Raw genomic sequence first — 25432 nt, forward strand, 5'->3', positions numbered from 1 at the left:
GAACCTCAGCTTCATTAAGTCCTGAGACCAGGTGTGTGATCTCAATTAAGACAGAGGGTTCAGGTTTCCCTGGTGGCACAGTGGTTGAGAGTCCGCCTGCCAATGCAGGGGACATGGGTTCATGCCCCGGTCCGGGAAGATCCCACATGCCGCGGAGTGGCTGGGCCCATGAGCCATGGCTGCTGAGCCTGCGTGTCCGGAGCCTGTGCTCTGCAATGGGAGAGGCCACAACAGTGAGAGGCCTGCGTACCGCAAAAAAAAAAAGACAGTGGGTTCAAGTCCCAATCTGGGTTTTGGCTGGGTTCAAGTCCCAATCTGAGTTGTGTGATTTCATCTCCATTTATATGAGTGATAGTGCATCCTATTAGGGGAAAGCTTACTATTCTTCATTTTTTTTCTTTTAAATTTTAAAATTTTATTTTATTATTTTTTATACAGCAGGCTCTTATTAGTTATCTATTTTAAACATATTAGTGTATATATGTCAATCCCAACCTCCCAATTCAACCCACCACCAGCACCCCCGCCACCGTTACTTTCCACCCTAGGTGTCCATATGTTTGTTCTCTACATCTGTGTCTCTATTTCTGCCCTGCAAACTGGTTCATCTACACTATTTTTCTAGGTTCCACATATATGCATTAATATACAGTATTTGTTTTTCTCCTTCTGACTTACCTCATTCTGTATGACAGTCTCTAGATCCATCCACGTCTCTACAAATGACCCAATTTCGTTCCTTGTTATGGCTGAGTAATATTCCATTGTATATATGTACCACATCTTCTTTATCCATTTGTCTGTTGATGGGCATTTAAGTTGCTTCCATGACCTACCTGGTTATTGTACATAGTGCTGCAATGAACATTGGGGTGCATGTGTCTTTTTGAATTATGGTTTTCTTTGGGTATAGGCCCAGTAGTGGGATTGCTGGGTCATATGGTACTTCTATTTTTAGTTTCTTAAGGAACCTCCACACTGTTCTCCATAGTGGTTGTATCAATTTACATTCCCACCAATGGTGCAAGAGGTTTACCTTTTCTCCACACCCTCTCCAGCATCTGTCTGTAGATTTTCTGATGATGCCCATTCTAATTGGTATGAGGTGATACCTCATTGTAGTTTTGATTTGCATTTCTCTAATAACTAGTGATGTTGAGCAGCTTTTCATGTGCTTCTTGGCCATCTGTATGTCTTTTTTAGAGAAATGTCTATTTAGGTCTTTTGACCTTTTTTGGATTGAGTTGTTTGTTTTTTTAGTACTGAGCTGCATGAGCTGTTTACATATTTTGGAGATTAATCCTTTGTCCATTGATTAGTTTGCAAATATTTTCTCCCATTCTGAGGGTTGTCTTTTCATCTTGTTTGCAGTTTCCTTTGCTTTGCAAAAGCTTTAAAGTTTCATTAGGTCCCGTTTGTTTATTTTTGTTTTTATTTCCATTTCTCTAGGAGGTGGATCAAAAAAGAACTTGCTGTGATTTATGTCAAAGAGAGTTCTTCCTATGTTTTCCTCTAAGAGTTTTATAGTTTCTGGTCTTACATTTAGGTCTCTAATCCATTTTGAGTTTATTATTGTGTATGGTGTTAGGAAGTGTTCTAATTTCTTTCTTTTACATGTAGCTGTCCAGTTTTCCCAGCACCACTTATTGAAGAGACTGTCTTTTCTTCATTGTATATCCTTGCCTCCTTTGTCATAGATTAGTTGACAATAGGTGCGTGGGTTTATCTCTGGGCTTTCTATCCTGTTCCATTGATTTATATTTCTGTTTTTGTGCCAGTACCATATTGTCTTGATTACTGTAGCTTTGTAGTATAGTCTGAAGTGAGGGAGTCTGATTCCTCCAGCTCCACTTTTTTCCCTCAAGACTGCTTTGGCATCTTTTGTGTCTCCATATAAATTTTAAGATTTTTTTGTTCTAGTTCTGTAAAAAATGCCACTGGTAATTTGATAGGGATTGCATTGAATCTGTAGATTGCTTTGGGTAGTATAGTCCAATATTTTCACAATATGGATTCTTCCAATCCAAGAACATGGTATATCTCTCCATCTGTTTCTGTCATCTTTGATTACTTTCATCAGTGTCGTATAGTTTTCTGAGTACAGGTCTTTTACCTCCTTAGCTAGAATTATTCCTAGGTATTTTATTCTTTTTGTTGCAATGGTGAATGGGACTGTTTCCTTAAGTTCTCTTTCTGATCTTTCATTTTTATTGTCTAGGAATGCCAGAGATTTATGTGCATTAATTTTGTATCCTGCAATTTTACCAGATTCATCAATTAGCTCTAGTAGTTTTCTGGTGGTACCTTTAAGATTCTCTATGAATAGTATCATGTCATCTGGATACAGTGACAGTTTTACTTCTTTTCCAATTTGTATTCCTTTTATTTCTTTTTCTTCTCTGATTGCCGTGGCTAGGACTTCCAAAACTGTGTTGAATAATGGTGGCGATAGTGGACATCCTTGTCTTGTTCCAGATCTTAGAGGAAATGCTTTCAGTTTTCACCATTAAGAATGATGTTTGCTGTGGGTTTGTCGTATATGGCCTTTATTATGTTGAGGTAGGTTCCCACTATGCCCACTTTCTGGGGAGTTTTTTTTATCATAAATGGGTGTTGAATTTTTTTTTTTTTTTGTGGTACGTGGGCCTCTCACTGTTGTGGCCTCTCCCGTTGCGGAGCACAGGCTCCGGACGCGCAGGCTCAACGGTCATGGCTCACAGACCCAGCCACTCTATGGCATGTGGGATCTTCCTAGACCAGGGCATGAACCCGTGTCCCCTGCATCGGCAGGCAGACTCTCAACCAGTGCGCCACCAGGGAAGCCCTGGGTGTTGAATTTTGTCAAAAGCTTTTTCTGCATCTATTGAGATGATCATATGGATTTTATGCTTCAATTTGTTAATATGGTGTATCACATTGATTGATTTGCATATATTGAAGAATCCTTGCATCCCTGGGGTAAATCCCACTTGATCATGGTGTATGATCCTTTTAATGTGTTGTTGGATTTTGTTGAGGATTTTTGCATCTATAGTCATCAGTGATATTGGTCTATAATTTTCTTTTCTTGTAGTATCTTTGTCTGGCTTTGGTATCAGGGAGATGGTGGCCTCACAGAATGGGTTTGGGAGTGTTCCTTCCTCTGCAGTTTTTTGGAAGAGTTTGAGAAGGGTGGGTGTTAGCTCTTCTCTAAATGTTTGATAGAATTCACCTGTGAAGCCATCTGGTCCAGGACTTTTATTTGTCAGAAGATTTAAAATCACTGTTTCAATTTCATTACTTGTGATTGGTTCATTCATATTTTCTATTTCTTCCTGATTCAGACTTGGAAGGTTATACATTTCAAAGAATTTGTCCATTTCTTCAACGTTGTCCATTTTATTGGCATATAGTTGCTTGTAGTAGTCTCTTAGGATGCTTTGTATTTCTGCAGTGTCCGTTTTAACTTCTCCTTTTTCATTACTAATTCTATTGATTTGAGTCTTCTCCTTTTCTTTCTTGATGAGTCTGGCTAAAGGTTTATCAATTTTGTTTATCTTCTCAAATAACCAATTTTACTTTTATTGATCTTTGCTATTGTTTCCTTCATTTCTTTTTCATTTATTTCTGATCTGATCATTATGACTTCTTTCCTTCTGCTAACTTTGGGTTTTGTTTGCTCTTCATTCTCTAGTTCCTTTAGGTGTAAGGTTAGATTGTTTATTTGAGATTTTTCTTGTTTCTTGAGGTAGGCTTGTATTGCTAAAAACTGCGCTCTTAGAACTGTTTTTGCTGTAACCTGTAGGTTTTGGATCATTGTGTTTTCATTGTCATTTGTCTCTAGGTATTCTTTGATTTCCTCTGATTTCTTCAATGATCTCTTGGTTATTTAGTAACGTATTGTTTACCCCCATGTGTTTGTGTTTTTTATGTTATTTTCCCTGTAATTGATTTCTAATTTCATAGTGTTGTGCTCAGAAAAGATGCTTGATATGATTTCGATTTTCTTAAATTTACCAAGGCTTGATTTGTGACTCAAGATGTGATCTATCCTGGAGAATGTTCTGTGTGCCCTTGAGAAGAAATTGTAATCTGCTGGTTTTGGATAGAATGTCCTATAAATATCAATTAAATCTATGTGGTCTATTGTGTCATTTAAAGCTTGTGTTTCCTTGTTAATTTTCTGTCTGGGTGATCTGTCCATTGGTGTAAGTGAGGTGTTAAAGTCCCCCACTATTATTGTGTTACTGTCAATTTCCTCTTTTATAGCTGTTAGCAGTTGCCTTATGTATTGAGGAGCTCCTATGTTGGGTGCATATATATTTATCATTGTTATATCTTCTTCTTGGATTGATCCCTTCATCATTATGTAGTGTCCTTCCTTGTCTCTTCTATTTTATATGATATGAGTATTGCTACTCCATCTTTCTTTTGATTTCCATTAGCATGGAATATCTTTTTCCATCCCCTCACTTTCAGTTTGTATGTATCCCTAGGTCTGAAGTGGGTCTCTTGTAGACAGCATATAGATGGGTCTTGTTTTTGTATCCATTCAGCGAGCCTGTGTCTTTTGGTTGGAGCATTTAATCGATTCACGTTTAAGGTAATTATCGATATGTATGGTCCTAGTACCATTTTCTTAATTGTTATGGGTTTTTTTTTGTAGGTCCTTTTCTTCTCTTATGTTTTCCACTTAGAGAAGTTCTTTTAACATTTGTTGTAGAGCTGGTTTGGTGGTGCTGAATTCTCTTAGCTTTTGCTTGTTTGTAAAGCTTTTGATTTCTCCCTCGAATCTGAATGAGATCCTTGTTGGGTATAGTAATCTTGGTTGTAGGTTCTTCCCTTTCTTCACTTTAAATATACTGTGCTACTCCCTTCTGGCTTGTAGAGTTTCTGCTGAGAAATCAGCTGTTAACCTTATGGGAGTTCCCTTATATGTTATTTCTTGTTTTTCCCTTGTTGCTTCCAATAATTTTTCTTTGTCTTTAATTTTTGTCAATTTGATTACTATGTGCCTTGGTGTGTTTCTCCTTGGGTTTATCCTGCCTGGGACTCTCTGTGTTTCGTGGACTTGGGTAGCTATTTCCTTTCCCTTGTTAGGGAAGTTTTCGACTATAATCTCTTCAAATATTTTCTTGGGTCCTTTCTCCTCTCTTCTCCTCCTGGCACCCTTATAATGTGAATGTTGTTGTGTTTAATGTTGTCCCAGAGGTCTCTCAGGCTGTCTTCATTTCTTTTCATTCTTTTTTCTTTATTCTGTTCTGTAGCAGTGAATTCCACCATTCTGTCTTCCAGGTCAGTTATCCATTCTTCTGCCTCAGTTATTCTGCTATTGATTCCTTCTAGTGTATTTGTTTGTTTGTTTGTTTGTTTTTTGCATTACACGGGCCTCTCACTGTTGTGGCCTCTCCTGTTGTGGAGCACAGGCTCTGGACACGCAGGCTCATGCATGGCTCACGAGCCCAGCTGCTCTGCGGCACGTGGGATCCTCCTGAACTGGGGCATGAACCTGCGTCCCCTGCATCGGCAGGCGTATTCTCAACCACTGCACCACCAGGGAAGTCCCCTTCTAGTGTATTTTTCATTTCAGTTATTGTATTGTTAATCTCTGGTTGTTTGTTCTTTAATTCTTCTGGGTGTTTGTTCTTTAATTCTTCTAGGTCTTTGTTAACTATTTCTTGCATCTTCTCAATCTTTGCCTCCATTCTTTTTCCGAGGTCCTGGATCATCTTCACTATCATTATTCTGAATTCTTTTTCTGGAAGGTTGCCTATCTCCACTTCATTTAATTGTTTTTCCGGGGTTTTATCTTGTTCCTTCATCTGGTATAAAGTCCTCTGCCTTTTCAATTTGTCTTTCTTTCTGTGAATGTGGTTTTCCTTCCACAGGCTGGAGAACTGTAGTTCTTCTTGCTTCTCAAGCATACTATTCTTCTTATTGTTTATAAGGTTAAATATTGGGTAAAAGGGTTTGTTTGGAAGCTGACTATACAAAGTGGACTGTGACATTGCTTACCAGGGCCCCTATTTTTCTAACCTGTCCCCTGTGCTGCAAGGTTGGAAGTCTGAAAACATTTCCCAAACTCCCTTGACAGCAGAGTTCCAGTTTGTATTCTGCAAATGAAAGGCAGCTGCACACAGTTTGGAAAGCATGGGGGAAAGCACAGGAAAAGCCACTGTTCTCCTCTAGCACTACTGGAAGCAGATATGGTAGGGGGTCCCTGGAGAAAGAACCAGGCATGGCTTTCTTGACAGAAGCCATTTTCGGCCTAATCCATTTTGTGATCTAAGCCTGGCCACGATGCTTGCCCTTGAACAGGTCTCAGCAATTAATGATCTTAAGGGAAGTGAGGGAATGTAAGAACAAAGGAAAAGCAGTCAAGAAACAATAGTTCAGTGACAAATCTAGTCCTAGTTCCTCCTCAAGGGTTATATATATCAAAGACATGTATCATGTCTTTGAGTTCTGCAGGAAGTAAGACCCCCACCTAGGTGGAGGACAGAATGATGATGTTGACCCTCATTACTTCAATCAACTAAAGCTTGGACTCTATGGACCTTTGCCCAAATTCTATGCTGAATTCTCCTCTGCTCAACCTCCTTCATGAATATGCATGTACCCTTAGCTTAAAACTTCCCCAATTTTGCTGTTCAAGGAGACACTGCTTTGGGAGAGAGCCCTGGTGTTCTTACTTGCTGCAAGTAACAAATCCTTCCTTTTCCTGTTCTTTGGCTTGGCTGTATCTTTTGGCTCAACACCTACCAGAAGGCAAATCCAGTATCCAGGTAACACTACCAGGTAGATGAATGGGAAGACAGCAGATGAGACTTTTGTAAGGGCTTCAGGGAAAGTTCCTGCAAATCTCCCACTTTGGTGCTGCAGGAGTTGGTTTCCCTGTGATTTCTGAACTTCTGGATTTATTAAAAGCTGACAACCTTCTACTCACCCATACCTTTCCCTTCCAACAGTTCTGTAAGCATGTTATTCCCCGTGTTAAATTCCTTCTTTCTTGCAATACCTAGAGTAGATTCTGCTTTCCTGACTGAATCCTGACTAAACTTAATGGGTAAAGTGCTAGGCATTCAATAATTATTAGCTCTTATTAGCTATCAATTACGTCTAAAAGAATAGGGAAACTGAGAAGCATACCTATTTGCTTTCTTACCTCATCAGATTTTCTTTTTTCATTTTCCAGTTGTTTAAGTTGGGCCTCTTGTTGCTGAATTCTGCATTGTTGCTGAGAACTGGTCATTTCCAGTTGATTCTCTTTATCCTTTAAGATTTTCACTTGCTTTTGTAGCTCATTCATATTCTGATCTAGGAGTTTCCTGAGGGCAATTAATGTACATTAAACCACACTGTGAATTGCAAAGCTCTGCAAAAGAAACTCTTCGACCTAAAATTGTTATGCCGGGCACAGGGGATTTTTTTTGGTTCACTGAGGTAAGGTAGGTGTCCATAAGATAAAGGGACCAACATCAAAGGAAACTCCTTTGTGACAGAAGCTATTCTTAGTTTTCTCTCTCACTCCTGAAAACCACCCTATGAAGAAGAAATAATTTTTCTTATTTACCAGAGGAAGCTGTGGCACAGAAAGGTTTAATTAACTTGCTCCAGGTCACATGGCTAGGAAAAGTTGGAAGTAGGACTCTAATTCCAAATTCTTTATTCTTTCTTTTTATTTTTTTTGTCCATGCCGAGGGATCAAACCCATGCCCCCTGCCGTGGAAGCTAGGAGTCTTAACCACTGGACCCTCAGGGAAGTCCCCGTGATTCTACATTCTTTGTACTTGTTCTCAGTGCTTTACGAGTTGAATCCCATCATCTTCTTGCTTTAATATAGGGTTGTTAGTTACAAACACTATTGATACTAATGCACACGTGTTAACACTGCTGTAGCATTCTCCTTTACTCTTAAGATAAAGTAAACATTCTTTTTTTTTGACTTTGGGAACTTAGTTCCCCAACCAGGGACTGAACCCACCCAGGCTCTCAGCAGTGGGGGAATTCCTTCAATATGATTTGTTAGCTAGCTTACCTTTCTAGCCTCATTTTCTTGCCACTTCCTCTACCCTCAAACATTTTGTTCCAGGCAAAATGCACTTTTTCACTTCCTGAAACAAGTCATTCTCCACACTTATTCCTTCCTTGCAACTCCAACCTTTTCCCTATCCTCCTCTTCCAGGCCTTCTTTTGCCTGATATTTTCCACTTAGCTTTCCCATAACAACTATTTAACTCTCAGCTTAAATAGCTTTCTTTGAGGAAGGATTTCTTGAGCTTCCTAGACCAAATTAGGTGTCCCTGCTATGTGTTATCTGAGCATCCTAAACCTCCCTTAGTATAACACTTCTCATACTTCATTATAGTTACAAAGTCTTATGTGTCAGGATATTAATTATAAAATGATTTTAGGGACTTCCCTGGTGGCACAGTGGTTAAGTCTCCATGCTCCCAATGCAGGGGGCCTGGGTTTGATCCATGGTCAGGGAACTAGATCCCACATGCATGCTGCAACTAAGAGTTTGCATGCCACAACTAAGAAGCTGGCAAGCTGCAACTAAGGAGCCTGCCTGCTGCAACTGAGACCCAGCGCAACCAAATAAATAAATAAAATATTTTAAAAAATTATTTTATAACGGCAAAAAGTCTAAAAAATATTTTATATAAATTATATCTATGTAACAAAATGCTATACAACTGTTTAAAATATTATGAAACTATAAATCCTTAACAGAAAGGTGGAAAATCACAAAATATTTGGAGATTAAACAAACATACTTCTATCTAAACAATACATGTGTCAAAGACAAATCTTAAAATTATTTTAAACTACGTGTATTTTACATGAAAATGAAAACACAACTTTAAAAAAAACACAACTTTTGTGGGATGTGGCAAAAGCAGTGCTTGGAGAGAAACTTATAGCATTAAATGCAAATATTATAAAAGAAGAAAGATTGAAAATAAGTAAGTTTCTACTTTAGGAAACTAGAGAAAGAAGACTAATATAAGCCTTAATAAAGCAGAAGAAAAGACATAATAAAGATTAGAGGAGAAATCAATAAAACTGAAACCAGGAAAACAGTAGAGAAAAACCATAAAACCAAAGCTGGTTCTTTGAAAAACTCAATAAAATTGATAAACCTCTAGCCAGGCTAGAGAAGACACAAATTACCAATATCAGAAATGAAACCAGGATCTTCATCATCACTACTGATCCTATGGACATTAAAAGGACAATAGAGGGATAGTGTGAACAACTCTATGCCCACAAATTGGATAACAGATAAAATGGACCAATTCCTTGAAAGACGCAATCTACTAAAATTTACACAAGGAGAAATAGATAATCTGAACTGGCCTATATCTATTACAGAAATTGAGTCAATACTTAATAGCCTTCCAAAAAATAAAGCACTAGTCCCAGATGGTGAATTCTACCAAATATTTAAGGAAGAAATGATACCAATTCTCTACAATCTCTTCCAGAAAAATTGAAGAAGAGGGGACACTTCCTAACTAATTCTCTGAGGCCGGCATACCCTAAGAGCAAAACCAGATAAAGGCACAAGGAAGGAAAACTATAGACCAACCTCAGCCATGAACAAGTCCGAACTCCATAATGTGGCTAGTTAGGCTCAGCATGACCAAGCCTACCTTACCTTTCTAGCCTCTTTTTTTTTTTTTTTTTGCCACTTCCCTTATCCCCAAACATTTTTTTCTAGCCAAAATGAATATTCCACTTCGCTGAAGAGAAGAAGATGATGATTTTGACAACAGTAACATCGAATATAGAAATAACAACAATAATAACACCTTGGTAGTAGTGGCTTTGTAAAATGTGTCAACTTGGCTAGGAATTCCTTCCATGTATGATTCTGGTTAGAGTGGGCTACAAGAGATCTATTTGCACAAGATTTGGAGGGTGGAAGTGAAGCATTTTTACACTTGGAAAGTCAGAGCAGGTGCTTCTGCAGCTCATACTGTTGATGCTTATCTGCTGCTCACCGTGGCGTGAGGTGACAGCTGGGTCTGCAACTGCTCCACCTTCCCTCTCATCCTCCTTCATCTTCTCCATCTCCTGGGCCAGGTGTCTTTTTAGCTCCTTGATGAGGGGGACCAGCTTCTCCCTACTTTACCAAGGTTGGAGGAAGTGAAACTGACCTGGGTTCTAGGCCAGACTCTGCAGTTCAGCTTGAGCTCATGGGTTCCACCTCTCCCTCACTTTATATCCATTTTCATTTCCTGACTGGTTGCCCTGCGGACTTCGAGTTCCAGAATAAGAAACAAAGATGACAGCCTTACAGACTGTGTAACCTGTTCCCACAACTGTATAAGACCAGCTCTCTGTAACAAATCTCTTATTATTGATAAATATATATTCCTCCTACTGGTTTTACTTCTTTGTTTGAACCCTGAGTGATACAAGTGCTTAGTATGTGCCAGACACTGATACAAGCCAACTGCTATAACTCATCCAATCCACACACTGATGCTATGAGGAAGGCATGGACAGGCACAGAGGATAAGAACTTGCCCAAGGTGAGGCAGCTACTAAGTGGCTAATAAGATGTCCATGTTATATTGTTAGGTTAAAAATGCAAATTTCAAAGCAATAGAGTAAAATGATTCAACTTAAAAGAAAATAAAACAAGAATAAAAAATATATGCATAAACATAGAAAAAAATATGAGAAATACATAGCAACCACTTAAAGTGGTTATTGCTGAAGGGTAAAAGTCTGAAGAACGTATGCCTTTTATCTTATATAGCTCTTCAATATTTGAAATTTTATTATAGGCAGTTATATTATAATTATACTTGCTGGAATTTATCCCAAGGAAATAAAGGATATGCATAAAAATTTGGCTAGGAGATATATATTATGTTATTCTTTCCTATAGCAAGAAACTGGGAAAAATGTAGATGTCCAACAATAAAAGGACTGAGTAAATAAATTATGGCATGTTATTAAAATAATGTTCTAGAAGATTAATGGCAGGTAAACAGATTATACTATTTTAAGTGAAAATAGTACATTACAAAATAAATATCTAAATTGGGGTTGCTTTCCTCAGGTTATAAAACAATGTGTACTAGATAGTCTCCTTTGTTGTGGAATAACTTCCCTCCATATTTCATTTTCCTATACTTAGTTCACATATTTCTTCTACATATTTCTTTTTTTTCTTATTAGTTATCCATTTTATACATATTAGTGTATATATGTCAATCCCAATCTCCTAATTCATCACACCACCACTCCCCACCACTTTCCCCCCTTGGTGTCCATACATCTGTGTCTCTATTTCTGCCCTGCAAACCGGTTCATCTGTACCATTTTTCTAGGTTCCACATATATGCGTTAATATACGGTATTTGTTTTTCTCTTTCTGACTTACTTCAGTCTGTATGACAGTCTCTAGATCCATCTACATCTCTACAAATGACCCAATTTCGTTCCTTGTTATGGCTGAGTAATATTCCATTGTATATATGTACCACATCTTTATCCATTTGTCTGTCGATGGGTATTTAGGGTGCACCCCTGACCTGGCTATTGTAAATAGTGCTGCAACGAACATTGGGGTGCATGTGTCTTTTTTAATTATGGTTTTCTGTGGGTATATGCCCAGTAGTGGGATTGCTGAGTCATATGATAATTCTATTGTTAGTTTTTTAAGGAACCTCCACACTGTTCTCCATAGTGGCTGTATCAATTTACATTCCCACCAACGGTGCAAGAGGGTTCCCTTTTCTCCACACCCTGTCCAGCATCTGTTGTCTGTAGATTTTCTGATGGTGCCCATTCTAATTGGTGTGAGGTGATACCTCATTATAGTTTTTTGTTTGTTTGTTTTTTCCTTTACAACAAAGTGAATCAGTTATACATATACATATGTTCCCATATCTCTTCCCTCTTGCATCACCCTCTCTCCCACCCTCCCGATCCCACCCCTCTAGGTGGTCACAAAGCACAGAGGTGATCTCCCTGTGCTATGCGGCAGCTTCCCACTAGCTATTTAATTTACATTTGATAGTGTATATATGACTCTGCCACTCTCTCACTTCATCACAGCTTACCCTTCCCCCTCCCCATATCCTCAAGTCCATGCTCTAGTAAGTCTGTGTTTTATTCCCGTCCTACCACTAATCTCTTCATGACATTTTTTTCCCCTTAGAGTCCATATATATGTGTTAGCATATGGTATTTGTTTTTCTCCTTCTGACTTACTTCACTCTGTATGACAGACTCCAGGTCTATCCACCTCATTACAAATAACTCAGTTTCATTTCTTTTTATGGCTGAGTAATATTCCATTGTATATATGTGCCACATCTTCTTTATCCATTCATCTGTTGATGGACACTTAGGTTGCTTCCATGTCCTGGCTATTGTAAATAGAGCTGCAATGAACATTTTGGTACATGAGTCTTTTTGAATTATGGTTTTCTCAGGGTATACGCCTAGTAGTGGGATTGCTGGGTCGTATGGTAGTTCTATTTGTAGTTTTTTAAGGAACCTCCATACTGTTTTCCATAGTGGCTGTATCAATTTACATTCCCACCAATGGTGCAAGAGGTTTACCTTTTCTCCACACCCTCTCCAGCATCTGTTGTCTGTAGATTTTCTGATGATGCCCATTCTAATTGGTGTGAGGTGATACCTCACTGTAGTTTTGATTTGCATTTCTCTAATAATTAGTGATGTTGAGCAGCTTTTCATGTGCTTCTTGGCCATCTGTATGTCTTTTTTGGAGAAATGTCTATTTAGGTCTTCTGCCCATTTTTGGATTGGGTTGTTTGTTTTTTTAATATTGAGCTGCATGAGCTGTTTACATATTTTGGAGATTAATCCTTTGTCCATTGATTAGTTTGCAAATATTTTCTCCCATTCTGAGGGCTGTCTTTTCATCTTGTTTGTAGTTTCCTTTGCTTTGCAGAAGCTTCAAAGTTTCATTAGGTCCCATTTATTTATTTTTGTTTTTATTTCCCTTTCTTTAAGAGGTAGATCAAAAAAGATCTTGTTGTGATTTATGTCAAAGAGAGTTCTTCCTATGTTTTCCTCTAAGAGTTTTATAGTGTCTGGTCTTGCATTTAGGTCTCCAATCCATTTTGAGTTTATTTTTGTGTATGGTGTTAGGGAGTGTTCTAATTTCATTCTTTTACATGTAGCTGTCCAGTTTTCCCAGCACCACTTATTGAAGAGACTGTCTTTTCTCCATTGCATATCCTTGCCTCCTTTGTCATAGGTTAGTTTACGATAGGTGCATGGGTTTACCTCTGGGCTTTCTGTCTTGTTCCATTGATCTATGTTTGTTTTTGTGCCGGTATCATGTTGTCTTGATTACTGTAGCTTTGTAGTATAGTCTGAAGTCAGGGAGTCTGATTCCTCCAGCTCCATTTCTTTCCCTCAAGACTGCTTTGGCTATTCGGGGTCTTTTGTGTTTCCATATATATTTCAAGATTTTTTGTTCTATTTCTGTAAAAAATGCCATTGGTAATTTGATAGGGATTGCATTGAATCTGTAGATTGCTTTGGGTAGTATAGTCATTTTCAAAATGTTGATTCTTCTAAGCCAAGAACATGGTATATCTCTCCATCTGTTTGTATCATCTTTAATTTCTTTCATCACCATCTTATAGTTTTCTGCATACATGTATTTTGTCTCCTTAGGTAGGTTTATTCCTAGGTATTTTATTCCTTTTGTTGCAGTGGTAAATGGGATTGTTTCCTTAATTTTTCTTTCAGATTTTTCATCGTTAGTGTATAGGAATGCAACAGATTTCTATGCATTAATTTTGTATCCTGCTACTTTACCAAATTCATTGATTAGCTCTAGTCATTTTTTAGTAGTGTCTTTAGGATTCTCTATGTATAGTATCATGTCATCAGCAAACAGTGACAGCTTTACTTCTTCTTTTCCGATTTGGATTCCTTTTATTTATTTTGCTTCTCTGATTGCTGTGGCTAAAATTTCCAAAACTATGTTGAATAAGAGTGGTGAGAGTGGGCAACCTTGTCTTCTTCCTGATCTTAGTGGAAATGATTTCAGTTTTTCATTGAGATTTCATTGATTTCATTGAGAATGATTTTGGCTGTGGGTTTGTCATACATGGCCTTTACTATGTTGAGGTAAGTTCCCTTTATGCCTACTTTCTGGAGGATTTTTATCATAAATTGGTGTTGAATTTTGTTGAAAGCTTTTTCTACATCTATTGAGATGATCATATGGTTTTTCTCCTTCAATTTGTAATATGGTTTATCACATTCATTGATGTGCATATATTGAAGAATCCTTGCATTCCTGGGATAAACCCCACTTGATCATGGTGTACGATACTTTTAATGTGCTGTTGGATTCTGTTTGCTAGTATTTTGTTGAGGATTTTTGTATCTATGTTCATCAGTGATATTGGCCTGTAGTTTTCTTTCTTTGTGAAATCTTTGTCTGGTTTAAGTATCCAGGTGATGGTGGCTTCATAGAATGACTTTGGGAGTGTTCCTCCCTCTGCTATATTTTGGAAGATTTGGCGAAGGATAGGTGTTAGCTCTTCTGTAAATGTTTGATAGAATTCACCTGTGAAGCCATCTGATCCTGGGCTTTTGTTTGTTGGAAGATATATAATCGCAGTCTCAATTTCAATGCTTGTGATTGGTCTGTTTATATTTTCAATTTCTGCCTGGTTCTGTCTCAGAAGGTGGTGCTTTTCTAAAAATTTGTCCATTTTATTGGCATATAGTTGCTTGTAGTAATCTCTCATGATTCTTTGTATTTGTGCATTGTCAGTTGTTACTTCTCCTTTTTCATTACTAATTCTATTGATTTGAGTCTTCTCCATTTCTTTCTTGATGAGTCTGGCTAAAGGTTTATCAATTTTGTTTATCTTCTCAAATAACCAATTTTAGTTTTATTGATCTTTGCTATTGTTTCCTTCATTCCTTTTTCATTTATTTCTGATCTGATCATTATGACTTCTTTCCTTCTGCTAACTTTGGGTTTTGTTTGTTTTCGTTCACTATTTTCTTTAGGCATAAGGTTAGATTGTTTATTTGAGATTTTTCTTGAGGTAGGCTTGTATTGCTATAAACTTCCCTCTTAGATCTGCATTTGCTGCATCCCATAGGTTTTGGATCATTGTGTTTTCATTGTAATTTGTCTCTAGGTATTCTTTGATTTCCCCTTTGATTTCTTCAGTGACGTCTTGGTTTTTAAGCAGTGTATTGTTTACCCCCATGTGGTTGTGTTTTTTATGTTTTTTTTTCCCCTCTAACTGATTTCTAATCTCATAGCATTGTGGTCAGAAAAGATGCTTGATATGATTTCGATTTTCTTAAATTTACCAAGGCTTCATTTGTGACCCAAGATGTGATCTTTCCTGGAGAATGTTCCATGTGCACTTGAGAAAAAAGTGTAATCTGCTGTTTTTGGGTGGAATGTCCTATAAATATCAATTAAATCTATCTGGTGTATAGTGTCATTTAAAGCTTGTGTTTCCTTATTAATTTTCTGTTTGGATGATCTGTCCATTGGTGTGAGTGAGGTGTTAAAGCCCCCCACTATTTTTGTGTTACTGTTGATTTCCTCTTTTATAGCTGTTAGCAGTTGCCTTATGTATTGAGGTGCTCCCATGTTGGGTGCATATATATTTATAATTGTTATATCTTCTTCTTGGATTGATCCCTTGATCATTATGTAGTGTCCTCCCTTGTCTCTTGTAACATTCTTTATTTTAAAGTCTATTTTATATGATATGAGTATTGCTACTCCAGCTTTCTTTTGATTTCCATTAGCATGGAATATCTTTTTCCATCCCCTCACTTTCAGTCTGTATGTGTCCCTAGGTCTGAAGTGGGTCTCTTGTAGACAGCATATAGATGGGTCTTGTTTTTGTACCCATTCAGCGAGCCTGGCCTGTGTCTTTTGGTTGGAGCATTTAATTGATTCACGTTTAAGGTAATTATCAATATGTATGTGCCTAGCACCATTTTCTTAATTTTTATGGGTTTTTTTTTGTAGGTCCTTTTCTTCTCATATGTTTCCCATTTAGAGAAGTTCCTTTAGCATTTGTTGTAGAGCTGGTTTGGTGGTGCTGAATTCTCTTAGCTTTTGCTTGTTTGTAAAGCTTTTGATTTCTCCCTTGAATCTGAATGAGATCTTTGTTGGGTATAGTAATCTTGGTTGTAGGTTCTTCCCTTTCATCACTTTAAATATATCATGCCACTCCCTTCTGGCTTGTAGAGTTTCTGCTGAGAAATCAGCTGTTAACCTTATGGGAGTTCCCTTATATGTTATTTCTTGTTTTTCCCTTGTTGCTTCCAATAATTTTTCTTTGTCTTTAATTTTTGTCAATTTGATTACTATGTGCCTTGGTGTGTTTCTCCTTGGGTTTATCCTGCCTGGGACTCTCTGTGTTTCGTGGACCTGGTTGGCTATTTCTTTTCCCATGTTAGGGAAATTTTCGGCTATAATCTCTTCAAATATTTTCTCGGGTCCTTCTCTCTCTCTTCTCCCTATGGGACCCTTATAATGTGAATGTTGTTGTGTTTAATGTTGTCCCAGAGGCCTCTTAGTCTGTCTTCATTTCTTTTCATTCTTTTTTCTTTATTCTGTTCTGTAGCAGTGAATTCCACCATTCTGTCTTCCAGGTCACTTACCCATTCTTCTGCCTCAGTTATTCTGCTATTGATTCCTTCTAGTGTATTTTTCATTTCAGTTATTGTATTGTTCATCTCTGTTTATTTTTTAATTCTTCTAGGTGTTTGTTACACATTTCTTGCATCTTCTCGATCTTTGCCTCCATTCTTTATCTGAGGTCCTGGATCATTGTCACTATCATTATTCTGAATTCTTTTTCTGGAAGGTTGCCTTTCTCCACTTCATTTGGGTGTTTTTCTGGGGCTTCATCTTTTCCTTCATCTGGTACATAGCCTTTGGCCTTTTCATCTTGTCTATCTTTCTGTGAATGTGTTTTTTTGTTCCACAGGCTGCAGGACTGTAGTTCTTCTTGCTTCTGCTGTCCGCCCTCTGGTCTCTTCTATGTATTTCTTTTCAGCCAATATTCACAAAAGATGTATAGAACTGGTATCACTATTCCTACTTCAAACATAAGAAACCAGGTTTCAGGAAAGTTAAATAGCGTTTTTCCTGTTCAATTCTTTGATTGCATTGTTTGTTTCTTCATAAACGTCATACAATTGTTTTACAATCTAGTCTTCCTAATTCCAATCGGTGAACTTTTTGGGGGATATAAATCTGACGTTTGTTGTTTCTGCTGACTTTCATTCATGGTAACCAGTTTCCTTGTGTTATTTGGTGATTTTTGTTTGTAAGCTTATATTTGATTAAACTTAATACATGGGAGTCCTTTAATATCTAAATTGAGGTTGCTTTCCCCCAGAGATAATTTGGATTTTCTTAGGAAGCAAGGGAGCTGCCTATTGAGGAACACCTTAGCTACTTCAAGATGCCCAGCTCATACTTGAGTCTCTAGTTCAGCTGTCCTACCTGTGGCAAACTACCTCAGCTTCTCTTGAACCTGGGGCTGATAGTGTTATCTGCCCCTTGACTTATAAGGTTGTTTACCATTCAGTATTTTTGTTTTGTCTCATTGTATGCTTGCCCTAGAGCTTTCTCTTGCATTGTGAGCAGTGCTTTAAAAGGCATACTTATTGTAGTTTATTCAGGATCTAGTTGTATTAAAACAGGAGGAGGGTGTTGTCCTGGTAGAAGCGGCAGTGAGACAAGTATTTTTCTAACATACTTAACTGAGTGAATTCATTATTCATTCAAACATTCATTTACTCACAACATATTTGCTGAGCACCTACTGAATGCCAGGCTCTATGCTAGAGCTTTCAACTAGAGCTGAAAGTAAGTTTCTGAGCTTAATAGTTTATGTGAATATCTATGTATCTTTTCAGTAGTTAGAACCATATTTTTCTTAAGACATACATGAATCATTCTGAGTGCCATAAAAGTAAGAAGCATCAGTTACTGAAGTTTAGGATATACAAGAAGATCATTTAAGTAAGAATCCTAATAACAATCAAAATACTTTTAGAAAAAAACATGCAGCTTCTACCCAGTAGCAGTTTATTAATGATTAAGATGCCTGTAAGTACTTGGATCTTCTTTGAAGAAAATCAGCTGATAAATACAAAACACCAACCACATTCTAGTGTGCATTTTGTGCCAATCATGTTAGAGTTAGAAAAGCAAATCCCAGGGTATCATATTTCATAGGCAATCCATTCATTCAAGAAGATTTACTGGTGTACCAAGTGTGTTCGAGAACAAGAAATAATCCCTGCCCTTGAGAATTCCACTCTCTAGTAAGAAAGAAAAGCAAGAAAATAAATAATTAGAATACAGTGTGCTATGTATATATCAATATATGAAGTTTTAAGACTGAGTTTACTTCAGTGGGGACAAAGAGGAAACGTAGTGGTAAACTGACGCTGCTCATAAACTCAGTCATGGTAAGCCCATGGAAAAATGATGTCTTTGCTCCTCTTACCTCTTCTGTTGTTCTTCCTGATATTGTTGCTTTATTTTAGCTTCATTTTCTATTGCTTCTTTTATCCTTTCCTCTAATTGCTTCTTCCCCAAAATACAAGTGTCTGTGAGACAGACTTTATGAGCATGTTCTAATTTCTGCTGCAGATCCAAAATCTGAAATGAAAAGAGTTTACACATAAAACTTTGAGTGTGACCTATTTTCCAATTAGGGAAATACCATATAAATCACAAGCAGTAGTGCTAACATAAAAATCTCAGCTAAAGTAAAGAGTGTGACTAGATTTATTTTAATTTTAGAATTAAATTACTTAATGTTTTCAATATGTAATACATTCATATAATTTAGTGTATGTGGGTAAACTAAGCTAGAGTGACAAGTCTCTTTCCCATCCTTATCCTATCTTACTTCCAGTTTTCCTCCACCAAATAGGTAATCACTGGTATTAATTTCTTATGTACTTTTCCAGAGATTTATTTATGCACATTTAAACAAATACTATTCTCCCTCATACAAACATTTTTTTACACACATGATGGTATATTACATGTACTTATGCACTTTGCTTCTTTTATAGCAGTACACTAGGTGATTTTTCCATATTATATATAATATATAGAATTGTCTTCTCTTTTACAGCTGTATACCATTCCACTGTAAGGATATACCATAATTTATTTAACTAGCCCCCTATTGATGGACATTTAGGTTGATTCCAATCTTTTATTATTCCAAACAATACTATTACAAATAATGTTTTTAGAATAACTTATGAGATGTGTATTTTGCTAGGGCAAAGGTTATTATTATTTGTTTGTTTAACAGATAATGCCAAACTGTCTCCATAGGTTTTAGACCAACTTACACCTCTAACAGCAACATGTGAGAGTGTCTAGTTTCTCCATGGTGTGGCTAAATTCACGAGTAAGTATCTCAAAACAAAATAGACGTCTCTTACAAACCAAGTACCTATTGGCATACTGCCTAGCACCAGTAGTGCATTCTTTTTTCTTTTTAAAAAATATTTATTTATTTGGCTGCGTCGGGTCTTAGTTGGCAGCACTCGGGATCTTTGTTGAGGCATGCGGGACATTTTGTTGCGGCTCTCGGGCTTCTCTCTAGTTGTGGTGTGTGGGTTTTCTCTACTTGTGGCATGTGGGCTCCAGGGTGTATGGGCTCTGTAGTTGTGGCACGCGGGCTCCAGAGAGCGTGGGCTCTGTAGTTTGTGGCATGCAGGCTCTCTAGTTGAGGTGCATGAGCTCAGTAGTTGTGGCATGTGGGCTTAGTTGCCCCACAGCATGTGAGATCTTAGTTCCCCGACCAGGGATTGAACCTGCACCCCCTGCATTGGAAGGCGGATTCTTTAGCACTGGACCACCAGGGAAGTCCCAGTAGTGCATTCTTTAATGCTCTGGTAGAACTAAGAATAAGATTTATGAATTTTAAAGAGAGATATATGGTTTTATTTTAGAATTTACATGTTAGACTAAAAGTGTCATTAAAATTTTCTTATTAGATCTCCTTTTAATTTGTTTACATATTTTTTTATAAACCCTTATAAACCCTAAAATTGTGACTAGTATGTAGTTGGTGCTTAGTAAATATTTGGCAGATGTATAATTCTAAGCGGAATTGCTGTTCTCCCTCTATTGTATTCTTGATGCAACAACAAATCCTTTACAATGGTCTGGCACCATGTTCCCCACAGACGTTCAGTGGATGCCAGTGAATGGCAGCCCTTCTAAGAGAAGGGCTTTCTGCATTAGCCCTAGGTCTCTGCAGAGCCCACTCACCATAGGAGAGGTGAAGATGTAGAATGATTCACGGGCAATGGCAGTGGGAAGCCAGTTAGCTGAGGCCAGCTCAAGTTCCTTTGAGCTGCCCCATTTAGTTCTGCCTAGGGCAAATGCTTCCTTAAAGATAGCCAATCTTAATTCCACAGGTGAAAGTATTGCTCCATTGGCTTCTCTATCAAGGGTAAATGACAAACTTTTGAATCCACCACCCAATTTAAGAAACAGAACATTTCCAATATGTTTGAAGTCTACTCTGTGACCCTCTTTGATCATTCCCCTTCCCTCCTCACCTGAGAAAATCAATATCTTGAATTTTGTGTTAATCATTTTCTTGCTTTTTCTTTTAATAATATGTATTTCTCTATGACTCGGTTGTTATTTTGTACTATTTTGACCATCATATTAATGGAATACTGTGTTTTTGGTGATTTGGTATTTATTCAATATTGTATTAACTACAGCAAGTACCTAGAGTTCATTCGTTTTCACTGTTGTATGCTATTGTGTAAATATGCAGTTTACCACTTCCATCTCATGTCAGTGAACATTTGGGTTGTTTGCAACTTTCTGCTGTTTGGAACAATGTTACTATGAAAATGATTGTATTCCCATATACTGATATATACGCTCATTAGAATAGTTTCCCTAGTGTTTATGCCTAGTAGAAGTGTTGGGTTGCACGGTACATACATCTTTAACATAACTAGATCTAATGCCAAATTGATTTCTGAAGTGTTTATACTAGTTTACTCCTCCAGCTGCAGTCAGAATATGCATTCCTGTTGCATAAAATCCAGTAACAATATTTAGTATGTCTAAATTTAAAAATTTTACTAATCTTTATCAATTTTACCAATTACTTTTTTTGAAGTAATAACATACATATGATAAAGTACACATATCTTACATACTCAGTGAAGTTTTACTTATATGACTACCTCTTCCAGACCAAGATAAAGAATACTTCCAGTACCACAGAAGACTCCCTCATGTCCCCTTCCATACCCCTCATAAAGACATTATCCTATCACCACGGCTTAGTTTTGTCTATTCTTGAACGTCATATAAGGGAAATTACATAGTATGAACTCTTTTGTGCCGGCTTCTTTAGCTCAACATTGGGTTTTTGAGTTTAAGCCATATTGCTATCATCTAATTTTGATGTTTGTTTTATATTTATGTGGTTTGATGAAATATTTTTTATGTAAGATTTGACTCTCAAACCCACAGATCAAAACGTGCAAGTGTGACATACTACTGCCACCTGGTGTCAGGCAGTCTAAAATGCAGGGGCGATATTTCAAAGTGGTTCATTTCACAACACTCATCCCTCCAAAAGTTACAAAATAAAAATCAAATAAACGAATAAGTCCTTTGAAATTTGACTTAATAATATAAAATATAAATAATATACTTTATAAATAATATAAAGTCCTCTGGTCTCAATTCTTTAAGTTCATGTTATAGCTTTAATGAAATTTACCTTTTTGAGTTCATGTAGTCTTAAAAAACACAAGATTTACTGGAACCGTAGGAGCAGGTGACGTCAAAAGAGGAAAGCAGGGGAGAGTGAAAAAAACCCCTAGAATTCTATCAGGTTTGCACTGTATCTATTTTTTAAAATCCTTAGGGAAACAGGATTTCAGTAGTAGTATCCAGTGCATGTTATTTATTAAGTGTGAGGATAATTACCTTTTCCTCTGCATCAGCAAGTCTAGCTTTCTCCTGAGCCAGCTTTTCCTGTAGGTTGTTCTGTGATTTAATGCTCTGAGCCTGTTTAAGTACTTCCAGCTCCAGTTCCTTGATTTTCTGCTGACAGTGCTTCCACTCAGCCGTGAGTGAAGAGCACAACTTTGCGCTGTCTAATAACTTCTGCTGGGCCTGCTTGAGTTCAATTTTGATCTAGAGGTGGGGAATAAATAAAAGTGACAAAAATAAGCATGGAATGAATGTGAATGTGAGCTAGAAAAAGCAGCTTTCAAGGAAGTGTAGTCCCCCAAGAGCTGACAAATACCAATGTCATGTGGCTGATTACCTTTCTGGAGCTGCTCTGTGTTAGCAGGGTTTGCCAAAGTCTATCCAGCCAGATGGCAGCTGGACAAAGGAATTTACTTAAGGGTTTCTACACTTGCATGGTCTAAAGAGTTTCTATCCTTTTTTTTTTCCAGTCTACTCCAAGCCGGCTTTCATTCCCACTACTTCAGTAGTGCCAAGAGCACTACTGACCTTCCCTAGCCAGAATTTAAGTCCAGTGGACAACTGACCTGTTAGTAGCAGTTACCCCATCCATCTCAGAAAGTTCTCCTTTCTTGGAGTCTGTGATACCCACCTCTCCTAGTTTTCACTTACCTCTGCTGTTGCATCTTGGGTTTTTTTTTTTTTTTTTTTTTTTTTGCGGTATGCGGGCCTCTCACTGTTGTGGCCTCTCCCGTTGCGGAGCACAGGCTCCGGACGCACAGGCCCAGCGGCCATGGCTCACGGGCTTAGTTGCTCCGCGGCATGTGGGATCTTCCCGGACCAGGGCACGAACCCGTGTCTCCTGCATCGGCAGGCGGATTCTCAACCACTGCGCCACCAGGGAAGCCCTGCGTCTTGGTTTATTTTGTAGACTATTCTAGTGCACTCAACTTCTAAACATTATTGGACTATTCTAGGCCTTCCTAGAGAGTGAATCATTCTCTCTCTAGGTTCATTCTCATGATTTAAAAATACCACTTTTATGCCAATACATGCCAAAATGGAACTCCTTGATTCTGCTTATATCTCCAAAAGCGTTCTTCTCTCAGTCTTTCTGATTTCGGTAAAGGAGGCCAACATCCAACCTTTTGTTCAGGCCAGTGACCTGAGAGCTATTCTTGAGCCTTCCTTTGCCACAGTGAGCCTAGTCAGCACATGCTGTCACTCTACCTCTACAACACATCTTGCATCAATCCATTTTCGTCGTTTCTGTCACCACCCTTGCTAGGTCATCATCATCTCTATCTTGGACCATAGCAATAGCACTGTCATGCCACTTCCATTTTTACTCCCTTCTAATCTGTTCTCCACACTGCAGCCAACGTGTTCTTTTAAAAACATAAATTGAACGACTTGATCCCCGCTCCTGCTTAAATCTTTCAGTGGCTTCCCCATCACTCTGAGAACATACCCCACCAGCTTGCCTGGCCTTGAATGATGTGGCCTTTGCCAGGTTAAAATCATCCTGTTAATCCCCCTTCTTCCACTGATCGACTGTCCCACTGGTTTCCATTCGGATTTTATAATGAATAGAAGAAGAAACAAAGAAACTAAAGAAAAGAAGAAACTGAGTGTTGGAATATTTGGTGCACTGGATTGGTTCAGGATTATGAAACTTAAACTTATTATAAATAGAAAGGGCATATAGGTTTCATAATATATTATCCACCTACTCCATAGGCCAAGAAAGCTAAAGGCCTCTGAGATCTATGATCATTGGTCTTAGAGACAATGCTCAGCATTTTGGTAATGCTGGTAATGATGAAATAAGATGACAACACTGGAGCAAACACTGCTCTGGCCAACGACATGTGCATCTAGGGTGGCTTCTTTTTTTTTTTTTTAACATCTTTATTTGAGTATAACTGTTTTACAATAGTGTGTTAGTTTCTCCTTTACAACAAAGTGAATCAGTTATACATATACATATGTTCCCATATCTCTTCCCTCTTGTGTCACCCTCCCTCCCACCCTTCCTATCCCACCCCTCTAGGTGGTCACAAAGCACAGAGGTGAACTCCCTGTGCTATGCGGCAGCTTCCCACTAGCTATCTAATTTATATTTGGTAGTGTGTATATGTCCTTGCCACTCTCTCACTTCGTCACAGCCCACCCTTCCCCCTCCCCATATCCTCAAGTCCATGCTCTAGTAGGTCTGTGTTTTATTCCCGTCCTACCACTAATCTCTTCATGACATTTTTTTCCCCTTAGAGTCCATATATATGTGTTAGCATACGGTATTTGTTTTTCTCCTTCTGACTTACTTCACTGTGTATGACAGACTCCAGGTCTATCCACCTCATTACAAATAACTCAGTTTCATTTCTTTTTATGGCTGAATAATATTCCATTGTATATATGTGCCACATCTTCTTTATCCATTCATCTGTTGATGGACACTTAGGTTGCTTCCATGTCCTGGCTATCGTAAATAGAGCTGCAATGAACATTTTGGTACATGACTCTTTTTGAATTATGGTTTTCTCAGGGTATACGCCTAGTAGTGGGATTGCTGGGTCGTATGGTAGTTCTATTTGTAGTTTTTTAAGGAACCTCCATACTGTTCTCCATAGTGGCTGTATCAATTTACATTCCCACCAGTGGTGCAAGAGTGTTCCCTTTTCACCACACCCTCTCCAGCATTTATTGTTTCTAGAGTTTTTGATGATGGTCAATCTGACCGGTGTGAGATGATATCTCATTGTAGTTTTGATTTGCATTTCTCTAATGATTAATGATGTTGAGCATTCTTTCATGTGTTTGTTGGCAATCTGTATATCTTCTTTGGAGAAATGTCTATTTAGTTCTTCTGCCCATTTTTGGATTGGGTTGTTTGTTTTTTTGTTATTGAGCTGCCTGAGTTGCTTATAAATATTGGAGATTAATCCTTTGTCAGTTGCTTCATTTGCAAATATTTTCTCCCATTCTGAGGGTTGTCTTTTGGTCTTGTTTATGGTATCCTTTGCTGTGCAAAAGCTTTTAAGTTTCATTAGGTCCCATTTGTTTATTTTTGTTTTTATTTCCATTTCTCTAGGAGATGGGTCAAAAAGGATCTTGCTGTGATTTATGTCATAGAGTGTTCTGCCTATGTTTTCCTCTAAGAGTTTGATAGTGTCTGGCCTTACATTTAGGTCTTTAACCCATTTTGAGTTTATTTTTGTGTGTGGTGTTAGGGAGTGTTCTAATTTCATACTTTTACAGGTAGCTGTCCAGTTTTCCCAGCACCACTTATTGAAGAGGCTGTCTTTTCTCCACTGTATATCCTTCCCTCCTTTATCAAAGATAAGGTGACCATATGTGTGTGGGTTTATCTCTGGGCTTTCTATCCTGTTCCATTGATCTATATTTCTGTTTTTGTGCCAGTACCATACTGTCTTGATTACTGTAGCCTTGTAG

The 25432-nt window shown here is 37.9% G+C and overlaps 1 protein-coding gene across 3 annotated transcripts in view; it reads right to left on the minus strand.

The window, feature by feature from the left end:
• CCDC30 (coiled-coil domain containing 30) overlaps positions 1-25432 on the minus strand; it is a 167507-nt gene that overhangs the window by 29235 nt on the left and 112840 nt on the right. For all 3 annotated transcript variants that reach the window (XM_067009865.1, XM_059074337.2, XM_067009855.1), the window contains 3 exons: positions 21992-22201; positions 18504-18658; positions 7145-7307 (listed from right to left, as the gene is read on the minus strand). In XM_067009865.1, the coding sequence (XP_066865966.1) occupies positions 7145-7307; positions 18504-18658; positions 21992-22201 (528 nt within the window). The remainder of the gene's footprint in view (positions 1-7144; positions 7308-18503; positions 18659-21991; positions 22202-25432) is intronic.

The sequence above is a fragment of the Kogia breviceps genome, chromosome 1, assembly GCF_026419965.1.
Source record: "Kogia breviceps isolate mKogBre1 chromosome 1, mKogBre1 haplotype 1, whole genome shotgun sequence".
Lineage (NCBI taxonomy): Eukaryota > Metazoa > Chordata > Mammalia > Artiodactyla > Physeteridae > Kogia > Kogia breviceps.